The sequence below is a fragment of the Phyllobates terribilis genome, unplaced genomic scaffold, assembly GCF_046119375.1.
Source record: "Phyllobates terribilis strain yellow unplaced genomic scaffold, ASM4611937v1 Scaffold_5__5_contigs__length_657084704, whole genome shotgun sequence".
In the NCBI taxonomy this organism is placed as follows: domain Eukaryota; kingdom Metazoa; phylum Chordata; class Amphibia; order Anura; family Dendrobatidae; genus Phyllobates; species Phyllobates terribilis.
In genome coordinates, this window is record NW_027362765.1 from 354,645,109 (window position 1) to 354,659,390 (window position 14,282).

General features: G+C 50.9%; 2 protein-coding genes across 2 annotated transcripts in view; one reads left to right on the plus strand and one right to left on the minus strand.

The window, feature by feature from the left end:
• AFAP1L2 (actin filament associated protein 1 like 2) overlaps positions 1 to 6,996 on the plus strand; it is a 195,719-nt gene extending 188,723 nt beyond the window's left edge. Inside the window, exon 19 of the mRNA XM_073684655.1 lies at positions 5,596 to 6,996. Coding sequence (XP_073540756.1) covers positions 5,596 to 5,622 — 27 coding nt within the window. The 3' untranslated portion in view covers positions 5,623 to 6,996. The remainder of the gene's footprint in view (positions 1 to 5,595) is intronic.
• Positions 6,997 to 7,221: 225 nt separating this feature from the next.
• Positions 7,222 to 14,282, minus strand: part of VWA2 (von Willebrand factor A domain containing 2) — a 54,541-nt gene continuing 47,480 nt past the window's right edge. The window contains exons 13-14 of the mRNA XM_073684657.1: positions 8,904 to 9,026; positions 7,222 to 8,775 (exon numbers count right to left, since the gene is read on the minus strand). Of these exons, the coding sequence (XP_073540758.1) occupies positions 8,651 to 8,775; positions 8,904 to 9,026 (248 nt within the window). The 3' untranslated portion in view covers positions 7,222 to 8,650. The remainder of the gene's footprint in view (positions 8,776 to 8,903; positions 9,027 to 14,282) is intronic.

Here is a 14,282-nt window from a genome sequence, read left to right on the forward strand (position 1 = left end):
ATCATCCACATTCACCGTTCTCCCACAAATTCGGCACACTTCATCCATATTAACCCCTCTCTCCTCTCTTCTCCTATGTACAGCTCTCATGCTCTCTTCACAGTGTAATACCACGTAGATCCATTCATTCCCACCATACAACACAGGAAACGGTCTCACAAATCACTCAACCATCTGCTCACTCTCTGTATCTTCCTTCTCTTAGTCGCAGGTGATATTTCTCCTAATCCAGGACCCTCCAGTAATAATAACACTTAAACTTTCCCTGTTACATTCAGAAACCCTGCTAATCTTATTAATATTCCCTGCATATCTTCTGTCTCATTCAACTGTGCCCTTTGGAATGCGCGCTCCGCATGTAATAAACTCTCTTACATCCATGACTTTTTCCTCTCTAATTCCCTCAACCTTCTGGCTCTCACTGACACCTGGATCCAGCAGTCGGACACCACCGCCGCTGCAGCTCTCTCCTATGGTGGCCTACACTTCTCTCATACTCCGAGACCTGACAATAGATCAGGGGGAGGTCTTGGTCTGCTTCTTTCAACAAAATGTACCTTCCAGGTTATCCCCCCAGTACCCTCCCTTATCTTCCCTTCTTTTGAGGCCCGCACAGTCAGACTCTTCCGGCCCTTCTCCCTGTGAGTGGCCGTTGTCTATCGCCCTCCAGGTCCCTCCCGTCAGTTCCTGGATCACTTTGCTGCCTGGCTTCCAAATTTTCTATCCTGCGACATCCCCACGATAATCATGGGAGATTTTAACATCCCAATTGGCGATCCTCTTTCCCCATCTGCCGCTCACCTTTTATCACTAACCTCCTCCTTCGGCCTTTCACAGCTGCTAATTCTCCTACACATGAGGACGGGAACACATTGGACCTGATCTTCTCCCGGCTTTGCTCAGTACATGACTTTACTAACTCTCCCCTTCCACTGTCTGACCATAATCTTCTTTCATTCTCTGTCAAGAACTGTGACTCTACTCAAGACACTCCCACCGTCCACACTTATAGAAATTTACGCGCCATTAACACCCAGAAATTTATAAAAAGGTTGAAATCATCATTGGCCCCAATCTCCTCCCTCTCATGTCCCGACTCTGCATTGAAGCATTATAACGAAATAATGCTATGCGCCCTGGATGAAGCCGCACCTCCTACACAAAGAACAATTCGGCATAGACGGCGACAACCCTGGCACACGCCTCAAACACGTCTTCTCCAGCGGTGTTCCAGGTGCGCTGAACGGCTGTGGAGAAAATCTAATCTGCCCGAAGATTTCCTCCATTATAAATTTATGCTGAAAACCTATAACTCTGCGCTTCACCTCCCCAAACAAACCTACTTTAACAACCTCATCATCTCACTTTCCAATAACCCTAAACGACTCTTTGACACGTTTCATTCTCTCCTCAATCAAACAGCACAGGCCCCGATCACCGACCTCAGCGCTGACGATCTGGCCAATTATTTCAAAGAAAAAATTGACCATATCCGAAAGGAAATTTTCTCCCAATCCCCAAACGCTATGCATGCTCTCCCCCGCCACATTGTATCTTGCTCACTTTCTGACTTTGAAACAGTCACGGAAGAAGAAGTGACCAGGCTCCTTGCATCTTCTCGCCCTACTACCTGCACCAGTGACCCTATTCCCTCACATCTCCTTCAGTCCCTTTCTCCAGCTGTCACTACTCACCTAACTAAAATTTTCAACCTCTCCCTCTTATCTGGTATATTTCCCTCTTCTTTTAAACACGCCAGCATACATCCATTACTTAAAAAGCCATCCCTTGACCAGAACTGCACGGCCAACTACAGACCTGTTTCCAATCTTCCCTTTATCTCTAAACTCCTGGAACGCCTGGTCCACTCCCGTCTCTTCCACTATCTCACAGCATACTCTCTTCTTGACCCTTTACAATCTGGTTTCCGCTCTTTACATTCTACTGAAACTGCCCTCACTAAAGTCTCTAATGATCTACTAACAGCTAAATCTAATGGTCCCTGCTCCCTGCTGATCTCCTGGATCTCTCTGCAGCATTCGACACTGTGGATCACCAGCTCCTCCTCACTATGCTCCGCACTATCGGCCTCAAGGACACTGTTCTCTCCTGGTTCTCCTCCTACCTCTCTGACCGCTCCTTCTCTGTGTCTTTTGCCGGCTCCTCCTCCTCCCTACTTCCTCTTACTGTCGGGGTTCCTCAAGGATCAGTCCTAGGCCCCCTTCTTTTCTCCTTATACACCACCCCTATTGGACAAACAATCAGCAGATTCGGTTTTCAGTACCATCTCTATGCTGATGACACCCAATTATACACCTCTGCTCCGGACATCACCCCTGCATTACTACAAAAGACCAGTGATTGTCTGTCTGCTGTGTCTAAGATTATGTCCTCCCTCTACCTAAAACTGAATCTGTCAAAAACTGAACTCCTCGTCTTCCCTCCCTCCACTAACCTACCTGTGCCCGATATCGCCATCTCCGTTTGTGGCTCAACCATTACTCCCCAGCTACAAGCCCGCTGTCTTGGGGTCATTTTTGATTCAGATCTTTCCTTCACTTCTCACATCAAATCACTCGCTCGTTCATATCATCTACACCTCAAAAACATCTCAAGAATCAGGACTTTTCTCACCTTTGACTCGGCAAAAACTCTTACTGTCGCTCTTATTCATTCCCGTCTGGACTGCTGCAACTCTCTACTAATCGGTCTCCCTCTTACTAAACTCTCCCCTCTCCAATCCGTCCTTAACGCAGCAGCCAGGATCATATTCCTCGCCAACCGCTACACCGAAGCCTCTTCCCTGTGCCAGTCATTGCATTGGTTACCCATCCAATATAGAGTTCAATTTAAACTTATCACGCTTACCCACAAAGCGCTCCATGCTTCAGTACCCCCCTACATCTCCTCCCTTGTCTCAGTCTACCACCCTACACGTGCCCTCCGTTCTGCCAGTGACTTAAAACTAAAATCCTCCATAATCCGAACTTCCCACTCCTGTCTCCAAGATTTCTCGCGTGCTGCGCCAATTCTTTTGAATGCACTACCCAGAACAGTTTGATTAATTCCCAATACCCACAGTTTCAAGCGGACCCTAAAAATCCATTTCTTTAGACTGGCGTATCGCCTCCACACACTATCTGTCCGTCCCAGTGGTCCGTCCCAGTTTTCCCCCATATTAAAATCTTCTTCAATTTCAGGTTCATACCAACCATGCACATAATAGCCTCGGTCAGGACTGTACACATACTGGCTGGCGACCAGTCCATGTATTATTATTTATCCTATTTAGTATATTAAGGCTGCATTATACAATATATGTTCATTCTACCTTTTGTGTCTCCCCCATTTCCTCATAGGCTGTAAGCTTCCGAGCAGCCGGACCCTCACTCCTTTCGTTATGAGATATGCTTATTCTGTATAAGTCCCCCCTAAAATTGTAAAGTGCTGCGGAATATGTTGGCGCTATAAAAATAAAAATTATTATTATTATTATCCCTATGAGCAGATAGGGATTCCCCTCACTTAACTCATTCCCTCCCACCCTGAGGCCTGGACTCCACTGCGAGTTTCTCACTTTAAGACCACGTTCACACATTCAGTATTTCACATTTAGTATTAGTAAGCCAAAAACCAGGAGTGGAACAATCAGAGGAAAAGTCTAATAGAAACACGTCACCACTTCTGTATTTATCACCCACTCCTGGTTTTGTCTAAAAATACGGATGTGAAATACTGACCGTGTGAACATGGCTTAACTCTCGAGCTGCTGCCTCTGTCCGGAGTAACCGTACCTCGACGCACCTGCAACTAAATGCAGCACTGAACACAGGAAAAGTGCGAAGAGTCACAGCGGAGCCCAGGCCTAAGGCGGCGACATAAAATTGGCCACTTTGCAGAGATCCCACCCTGCCAGCCCATTACCCGTGATGATGGCAGCGCAACATTACTAACCGATGTCCCATCACTGACACCATGTGTAATAACGTATAAGGCAACGCTCCCACTTGCGTATAAAATCAGCGAGTGCAATGCGAGAAAAAAAAAAGTTATTCAATGATCCGCTGCTCATCTGCGATTTTTCCTTAGATGACATTGGACTGAGGAAAAAATCTCAGCGTGCTGCAAGTGCCCGCGTATATGGGACGAGACTCGCCAATGCAAGTCATTGGGTGCGAGAAAAAAAATCGGACGGCACACGGACCATGTGTCGTCCAATTTTTACGCACCCGTCTCATAGAAAACCCGACACTTCATCAGCCGAGTACAGTAAATTCACAGTGTGACAAGTTAGAATAGGATATATAGATAGAACGATGTCAGTGACATATATAATCTGTGCTTTGCTTGTGTAGCTTACTGTACATGTATTTAGCTAATAATTCAAAAAATTAAAGAAAAAAATGGCGTGGGATCCCTCAAAATGTTAGTAACCAGCTGAGGAAAAGCAGACAGCTGGGGGTTGGTTTATAGCCTGGGAAGGGGGTAATAAACATGGAGCTTGCCAGGCTATTAATATCAGCTCACAGCTGTATGCTTAGCCTTTACTGGTTATTAAAATGGGGGACCCCCCCAAAAAAGTGACGTGGGGTCCCTCCTATAATTAATAAGAAGCAAAGGCTAGGCAGACAGCTATGGGCTGATATTAATAGGCTAGTAAGGGGCCATGGATATTGGCCCCCTCTCAGACTAAAAACATCAGCTCACAGCCGCCCCAGAAATGGCGCATCCATAAGCTTAAGTGTTGCATGATGCGACGTCTCAGCCGTGCATCTAGGAGACACTGAGCTGCGCGTGATAGCGCAGCATTAGGTCCTTGCAGTGACGGGAATAAGGTGAGCAGAGTTCATAGCCAATGAACTCCGTTCACCTCACTAACATCAGTACGAGCGTGAGAACTTTCCCATGGTGCTCGCACTGACGTCAGTGAGGTGAACGAAGTTCATTGGATAAAGGTGTCACAGTCTTTATTTCTATTAAAGGACTTTACTCTGTCTGTGCCTTTATTACATTTGACTATGGGGTTAGTAAAGGGGTCGTCTTATAGACGCCTCTCCATTACTAACCCCTGGGCTTGATGTCAGCTGCCAATACAAAGCTGACATCAACCCAAACCAGCACGGCAAGTGGAAAGAGAGGAGGCTAAGCACCAGAATTGGTACATCTTATGGATGCGCCATTTCTGGGGCTGCTGAGAGCTGATGTTTTGAGTCTGGGAGGGGGCCAGTTTCCATGGCCCCTTCCTAGCCTATTATTATTAGCCCGCAGCTGTCTGTCTAGCCTTTGCTGCTTATTAATTATAGGGGGGAGCCTACGTAATTTTTTTTGTGGTCCACCATTTTAATAGCAAGTTAAGGCTAAATATACAGCTGTGAGCTGATATTAATAGCCTGGTAAGCTACATGTGTATTACCCCCTTCCCAGGCTATAAACATCAGCCCCCAGATGTCGGCTTTCGCTCAGCTGGTCATTACAATTTCGTGGGGATCCCACACAGAGTGTCCACTGCAAGAAGAGGCGACAACGTCTGAGAGTTTCTTCAGTTTATTCTAATTCTTGTATTTTCTGTTTTATTTATTTATTTTTTTTTACCAGGAGTGGGAGAAGAAAGGAGCGAGCTAGAGCGGCCGCCGGCGACCTGCACGGACTACGAGACTGAACCACACTTTATTTATCAGAGGTTAAGACGTTACTCCCCGGGGAGCCGGAGCCTGACACTGGTGACCCTACATCTATGTAGCCTGGACCATGACTGCAGTGACCCTACATCTACGGTGCCAACAGTCCAGCAACAGTGACCCTACCTCTATTAAGTGTGGAGCCCAAACCCGATGACCCTACATCTATGGGGTCCAGAGCCTGATGTGCTACATTTATGGGGCTCTGAGCCGGACACATCCGACCCTCCATCTATAGGGACCAGCCCTTCTTGTGTTGCACATGATAGTACCCCGGCTGACCAGCAGGTGGCATCACAGGTCCTGCCTGGACTCTTCCCCCGCAGTACCTCCGCATCTGGACCCTCCCCTGAGGTACCTCCACGTCTGAACCCTTCCCGCGGCAGTACCTCCGCGTCTGGACCTTTCCCCCGGCAGTACCTCCGCGTCTGGACCCTTCCCCCCCACAGTACCTCCGCATCTGGACCCTTCCCCCCGCAGTACCTCCGCGTCTGGACCCTTCCCCCGGCAGTACCTCCGCATCTGGAACCTTCACTCCTCATCTGAACCCTTCCCCCGGCAGTACCTCCACGTCTGGACCCTTCCCCCGGCAGTACCTCCACGTCTGGACCCTTCCCCCTGCAGTACCTCCGCGTCTGAACCCTTCCCCCCGCAGTACCTCCGCGTCTGGACCCTTCCCCCCGCAGTACCTCCTCGTCTGGACACTCTCCCGCAATACCTCCGCGTCTGGACACTCTCCCGCAGTACGACACTCTCCCGCAGTACCACCGCGTCTGGACCCTTCCCCCGCAGTACCTCCACGTCTGGACCCTTCCCCCCGCAGTACCTCCGCGTCTGGACACTCTCCCGCAGTACCTCCGCGTCTGGACCCTCCCTTACTGTACCTCCCCGCCTGGACCCTCCCTTACTGTACCTCCGCATGGTCCTATGATCTCCAGGACCCCGGAGTCAGTTGAATAGATGAGTACACCCATGCGTCCGGTCGTGCGTTTCTCGGAGTGGCGGAGTTTGCGGTCATCCATAGGGAACACTCACTCATTCATTTTCTGCTTCTGTGAAAGAACCGTGAAGGGACGAGGGTGGAGGAAAGTGCCGGCGAGCAGTGGTGACACGGGACATCCGGAAATGCCGATCTCATCGCCATACAGACGTGCAACACCCGAAACGCGATTCACACGGGGACATTGTACGATGAGGTGTGAAAGGCGTCGGCCTCCACAATGTGCTCAGACCGAGGACGGCGACGAGCTCCGCAAACTGCGAGGGATCGGCCACTATCAAATGTATTTTATTAAGATTATTAAACATAAAGCTAAAACGACAGATTTATTACTCTGCCGAGGAGCAGGACAGGAGCCCAGCACTATATTATACTCCACTCACAGCCAGAGCAGCATCTATCGATCTGCTGCATTCCCATTACCAGAAGGGGTAGTGCTAACTCCAAGGCAATCAGTAGAAGTTTGAATGCAGCTCCGGATGTGAATGGAGACAGTAACATGACATCAGTCAGAACAACTAAAAAAAACCCTGAGAAACGGTAAAAGTGGAATTATAGTTTAATCACATAAATATGGAGGCGAAAATGGCGACTACATACGGCCCAGTATATATATATATATATATATATATATCTCAGCCGCGCCACTCCTGTAGCAGCGGAGAACGTCTGGCCGACGTCGGATCTTCACAGTTATGTGTTTGGATTATTGAGTCTTTATAGAAGAAACGTCACATCCAGAATAATAAATATACAGGCGCCGAGAACCGTCCGCACCGCGAGGAGGAGGATGGGGGTGATGATACATCAGTGACTGGCCTCATCATCTGGTTACTGAGGACAGAATAGTGACTGCAGCTCTGGAGGTGACAGGAGGATATCAGGTCTCATCCTCCAATCACTTCCAGAACTGCGGTCACTATTCTGCTCTTAAATCAGGTCTTATCCTCCAAAGCTGCATTCACTATTCTGTTGTTACATCGTGTTTTATCCTCCAGTCACCTCCAGAGCTGCAGTCACTATTCTATTACATCACCTCCAGAGCTGCGGTCACCATTCTGCTATTACATCACCTCCAGAGCTGCAGTCACTATTCTGCTGTTACATTGTGTCTTATCCTCCAGAGCTGCAGTCACTATTCTGCTGTTAAATCATGTCTTATCCTCCAGTCACCTCCAGAGCTGCAGTGACTATTCTGCTGTTACATCGTGTCTTATCCTCCAGAGCTTCACTCACTATTCTGCTGTTACATCATGTCTTATCCTCCAGCCACCTCCAGAGCTGCAGTCACTATTCTGCTGTTACATAGTGTCTTATCCTCCAGTCACCTCCAGAGCTGCATTCACTATTCTGCTGTTACATCGTGTCTTATCCTCCAGAGCTTCATTCACTGTTCTGCTATTACATCACCTCCAGAGCTGCGGTCACTGTTCTGAGGATTTCCTGTTGACTCTCGGTCAGCAGGGGTTAACACTCACTGCGGCCCTTGCTGGTTTATTGCTTGTACTGCATTGCATTGTGGATGATGAGTTGCTATTTGTCATTTCGCAGCAGAATTCTGAATGCAGCTCTGGATGTTAGATTCGCATTCAGCGACCCTGGCAGACATTTTTGCAGCCATATTGGTTGTCACCTGTGAATGAGCATTTTCTCAGCCTGTTAAAAAAAATAGAAGCAAACTCAAAGGTGACAACCAACATGTCCGCACATCCTGCAACTTGTTTTATCATCAGAGGATTTGTCTTGTGAGACTCCGCGTTATGCTGCGGTTCTGTGCCGGATCATCGGACTTTCTGGATTATTAAGGAATTCCGCCGTGGTTACAATGTATCATCAGGTCTTGATTTGCCGCCCTCTAGTGCTCGCTCAGAAGTATCACAGCGGTTCTCAGAGTCAGTACCTGTCAGCTGCTGCAAAGCCGCCTCCGCTCCGCAAGTTGTCGGTGATCGTGGCTCCTCTCCGTATGTTGCGGTTATGGCGCGCGCCGCGAGGATTTCCTGCCGGATACCGGCACGGTCCAGCGCTGTGACGAGTGTCGCTGCTGCCGGGTTTTGCTTTGTAATCCCAGCGGCCAATGGCCGTCTCCTCGGAGGATTCCTGCAGACGAGAAAACATCCTCACAAGACAGAAGCCAGACGAGCGGCCGCGGAGACATCACTCCCTATACACTGGGAGGACATGACAACAGAGAGCAACAGCTGTGGTGCAGAGGCCGTGGTACTTACGCGTGTCGCAGTGCGGCCCCTCCCAGCCGTCGCACTCGCAGCGGTAGCTGCCGTGACGCAGGACGCAGACCCCGCCGTTCATACAGGGGTTCGGCAAACACAGATTCACCTGATTCTTCGCCTCTGAAAACACAAAGTGCAACCGGCAGGAAAGGGTTAACGGCGGAAACAGAAACCCCGAAATGTGAGGACACCCCCCAAAGTGTAAGGAGACCCCCCTAAAATGTGAGCAGACCCCCAAAAGTGTAAGGAGACCCCCCTAAAATGTGAGGCGACCTCCCAAATGTAAGGAGAGCCCCTAAAATGTGGAGACCCCCCCCCGAAATTTAAAGAGACCCCCAAATATACGGATGGTAAAACATCATGAGCCTCTCCAAGATGGTATCACAAAGGATAGGATTAGATACACGGCTCAGCAGACAGTATCACACAGGAGAGGATTAGATACACGGCTCAGCAGACAGTATCACACAGGATAGGATTAGATACACAGCTCAGCAGACAGTATCACACAGGAGAGGATTAGATACACAGCTCAGCAGACAGTATCACACAGGATAGGATTAGATACACGGCTCAGCAGTATCACACAGGATAGGATTAGATACACAGATCAGCAGACAGTATCACACAGGATAGGATTAGATACACAGCTCAGCAGACAGTATCACACAGGAGAGGATTAGATACACAGCTCAGCAGACAGTATCACACAGGAGAGGATTAGATACACGGCTCAGCAGACAGTATCACACAGGATAGGATTAGATACACGGCTCAGCAGACAGTATCACACAGGAGAGGATTAGATACACAGCTCAGCAGACAGTATCACACAGGAGAGGATTAGATACACAGCTCAGCAGACAGTATCACACAGGATAGGATTAGATACACGGCTCAGCAGACAGTATCACACAGGAGAGGATTAGATACACAGCTCAGCAGACAGTATCACACAGGATAGGATTAGATACACGGCTCAGCAGTATCACACAGGATAGGATTAGATACACAGCTCAGCAGACAGTATCACACAGGAGAGGATTAGATACACGGCTCAGCAGACAGTATCACACAGGATAGGATTAGATACACAGCTCAGCAGACCGTATCACACAGTATAGGATTAGATACACAGCTCAGCAGACCGTATCACACAGGATAGGATTAGATACACAGCTCAGCAGACAGTATCACACAGGATAGGATTAGATACACGGCTCAGCAGACCGTATCACACAGTATAGGATTAGATACACAGCTCAGCAGACCGTATCACACAGGATAGGATTAGATACACAGCTCAGCAGACAGTATCACACAGGATAGGATTAGATACACGGCTCAGCAGAGAGTATCACACAGGATAGGATTAGATACACAGCTCAGCAGACCGTATCACACAGTATAGGATTAGATACACAGCTCAGCAGACCGTATCACACAGGATAGGATTAGATACACAGCTCAGCAGACAGTATCACACAGGATAGGATTAGATACACAGCTCAGCAGACAGTATCACACAGGAGAGGATTAGATACACAGCTCAGCAGACAGTATCACACAGGATAGGATTAGATACACAGCTCAGCAGACAGTATCACACAGGATAGGATTAGATACACGGCTCAGCAGACAGTATCACAGGAGAGGATTAGATACACGGCTCAGCAGTATCACACAGGATAGGATTAGATACACAGCTCAGCAGACAGTATCACACAGGAGAGGATTAGATACACAGCTCAGCAGACAGTATCACACAGGATAGGATTAGATACACGGCTCAGCAGACAGTATCACACAGGAGAGGATTAGATACACAGCTCAGCAGACAGTATCACACAGGAGAGGATTAGATACACAGGAGCTCAGCAGACAGTATCACACAGGAGAGGATTAGATACACAGCTCAGCAGACAGTATCACACAGGATAGGATTAGATACACAGGAGCTCAGCAGTCAGTATCACACAGGAGAGGATTAGATACACGGCTCAGCAGACAGTATCACACAGGAGAGGATTAGATACACGGCTCAGCAGACAGTATCACACAGGAGAGGATTAGATACACAGGAGCTCAGCAGTCAGTATCACACAGGAGAGGATTAGATACACAGTTCAGCAGACAGTATCACACAGGATAGGATTAGATACACGGCTCAGCAGACAGTATCACACAGGATAGGATTAGATACATAGCTCAGCAGACAGTATCACACAGGATAGGATTAGATACACGGCTCAGCAGACAGTATCACACAGGAGAGGATTAGATACACGGCTCAGCAGACAGTATCACATAGGAGTGGATTAGATACACGGCTCAGCAGACAGTATCACATCAGCACAGAATGACTGCTGAAAGTCCCACCCCTGGATGCATCATGGCGGCCAATCATTTATATCAGTCCTGGGTAAACTTCACCATGTTCACTCCCACCCGCCTTCCATCCGCTGATGCCCGCTGTCACAGTTATCTACATCCTCAGGATACAGACAGCGGTGAATACATTGCCGGCGGAGCAGCCGTCGGCTCCATTTTCCATCAAACGGCAAAAAACTTTTTCACACCACTGTACATTAGGATTTATACTCCACACACATCCAGAGCTGCATTCAGAATTCAGCTGACTTCTTGGTCCCAGAAAGCGGTGCACTTCGGCACATAGATAAACTGCAGTCTTATTCCAAGGGCAAGAGGCAGAATTGTGATTACAGCTCTGAATGTGAGTGACGTCTGTGACGGAGCTGGAAATCTCGCTTTGTATGTGATAAGACGTGATGTGACGGCAGAAGAGCGACTGCAGTATAAGGGACACAGGAGCAGAATGAAGATTGCAGCTCTAGGGTACATGCTCCAGATCAGCACCACATGAATTGACCCTACCCGGGCCCCAGTCCGCTCCCCGGGCCAATGACCTTGCACATCAATGCTGCAGATCCTCCTCTGGAGCTGGGGCAGCTGGGTGAAGAGCTGCTGAGGGTTGGAGTACACGATCACATTTTGGGGGTCCCCTACGATCTCCGTCATCTCGTCTTTGGTGGCGTCGCCTGTCACCCCGATGATGAAGACCTTGTGATTCCAGGTATACTGCGCCAGTTCCTGCACAGGGTCCAGGGAGGACGATGCACGGGAGGTCATCGTGGACGTCGGCGGTCGGGGCGCTCTTGAAGCGGATGTGGTGTAATGTTTTTTCATGTGTATGGGATATTTGCATGTATATAGGAGACTATGCGGGGCTCGCGCTCTATACACGGAGGCTACGCGGGGCTCACTCTCTATACACAGAGGCTATGCGGGGCTGGCGCTCTATATACGGAGGCTATGTGGGGCTCGCGCTCTATACACGGAGGCTATGTGGGGCTCACTCTCTATACACGGAGGCTATGCGGGGCTGGCGCTCTATACACGGAGGCTATGCGGGGCTCGCGCTCTATACACGGAGGCTATGTGGGGCTCGCGCTCTATACACGGAGGCTATGCGGGGCTCACACGCTATACACGGAGGCTATGCGGGGCTCACACGCTATACACGGAGACTATGCGGGGCTCACGCTCTATACACGGAGGCTATGCGGGGCTCACTCTCTATACACGGAGGCTATGCGGGGCTCACACGCTATACACGGAGACTATGCGGGGCTCACGCTCTATACACGGAGGCTACGCGGGGCTCGCGCTCTATACATGGAGGCTATGCGGGGCTCACTCTCTATACACGGAGGCTATGCGGGGCTCACACGCTATACACGGAGGCTATGCGGGGCTCACACGCTATACACGGAGGCTATGCGGGGCTCGCGCTCTATACACGGAGGCTATGCGGGGCTCGCGCTCTATACACGGAGGCTATGCGGGGCTCGCGCTCTATACACGGAGGCTATGCGGGGCTCGCGCTCTATACACGGAGGCTATGCGGGGCTCGCGCTCTATACACGGAGGCTATGCGGGGCTCGCGCTCTATACACGGAGGCTATGCGGGGCTCGCGCTCTATACACGGAGGCTACGCGGGGCTCGCGCTCTATACACGGAGGCTACGCGGGGCTCGCGCTCTATACACGGAGGCTACGCGGGGCTCGCGCTCTATACACGGAGGCTATGCGGGGCTCACACGCTATACACGGAGACTATGCGGGGCTCACGCTCTATACACGGAGGCTACGCGGGGCTCGCGCTCTATACATGGAGGCTATGCGGGGCTCACTCTCTATACACGGAGGCTATGCGGGGCTCACACGCTATACACGGAGGCTATGCGGGGCTCGCGCTCTATACACGGAGGCTATGCGGGGCTCACATGCTATACACGGAGGCTATGCGGGGCTCACACGCTATACACGGAGGCTATGCGGGGCTCGCGCTCTATACACGGAGGCTACGCGGGGCTCACACGCTATACACGGAGGCTATGCGGGGCTCGCGCTCTATACACGGAGGCTATGCGGGGCTCGCGCTCTATACACGGAGGCTATGCGGGGCTCGCGCTCTATACACGGAGGCTATGCGGGGCTCGCGCTCTATACACGGAGGCTATGCGGGGCTCGCGCTCTATACACGGAGGCTATGCGGGGCTCGCGCTCTATACACGGAGGCTATGCGGGGCTCGCGCTCTATACACGGAGGCTATGCGGGGCTCGCGCTCTATACACGGAGGCTATGCGGGGCTCGCGCTCTATACACGGAGGCTATGCGGGGCTCGCGCTCTATACACGGAGGCTACGCGGGGCTCGCGCTCTATACACGGAGGCTACGCGGGGCTCGCGCTCTATACACGGAGGCTACGCGGGGCTCGCGCTCTATACACGGAGGCTACGCGGGGCTCGCGCTCTATACACGGAGGCTATGCGGGGCTCGCGCTCTATACACGGAGGCTACGCGGGGCTCGCGCTCTATACACGGACGCTACGCGGGGCTCGCGCTCTATACACGGAGGCTACGCGGGGCTCACGCTCTATACACGGAGGCTATGCGGGGCCCATGCTGTATACACAGAGGCTATGCGGGGCTGGCGCTCTATACACGGAGGCTATGCGGGGCTGGCGCTCTATATACGGAGGCTATGCGGGGCTGGCGCTCTATACACGGAGGCTATGCGGGGCTGGCGCTCTATACACGGAGGCTATGCGGGGCTGGCGCTCTATACACGGAGGCTATGCGGGGCTGGCGCTCTATACACGGAGGCTATGCGGGGCTGGCGCTCTATATACGGAGGCTATGCGGGGCTGGCGCTCTATACACGGAGGCTATGCAGGGCTGGCGCTCTATACACGGAGGCTATGCGGGGCTGGCGCTCTATACACGGAGGCTATGCGGGGCTGGCGCTCTATACACGGAGGCTATGCGGGGCTCGCGCTCTATACACAGAG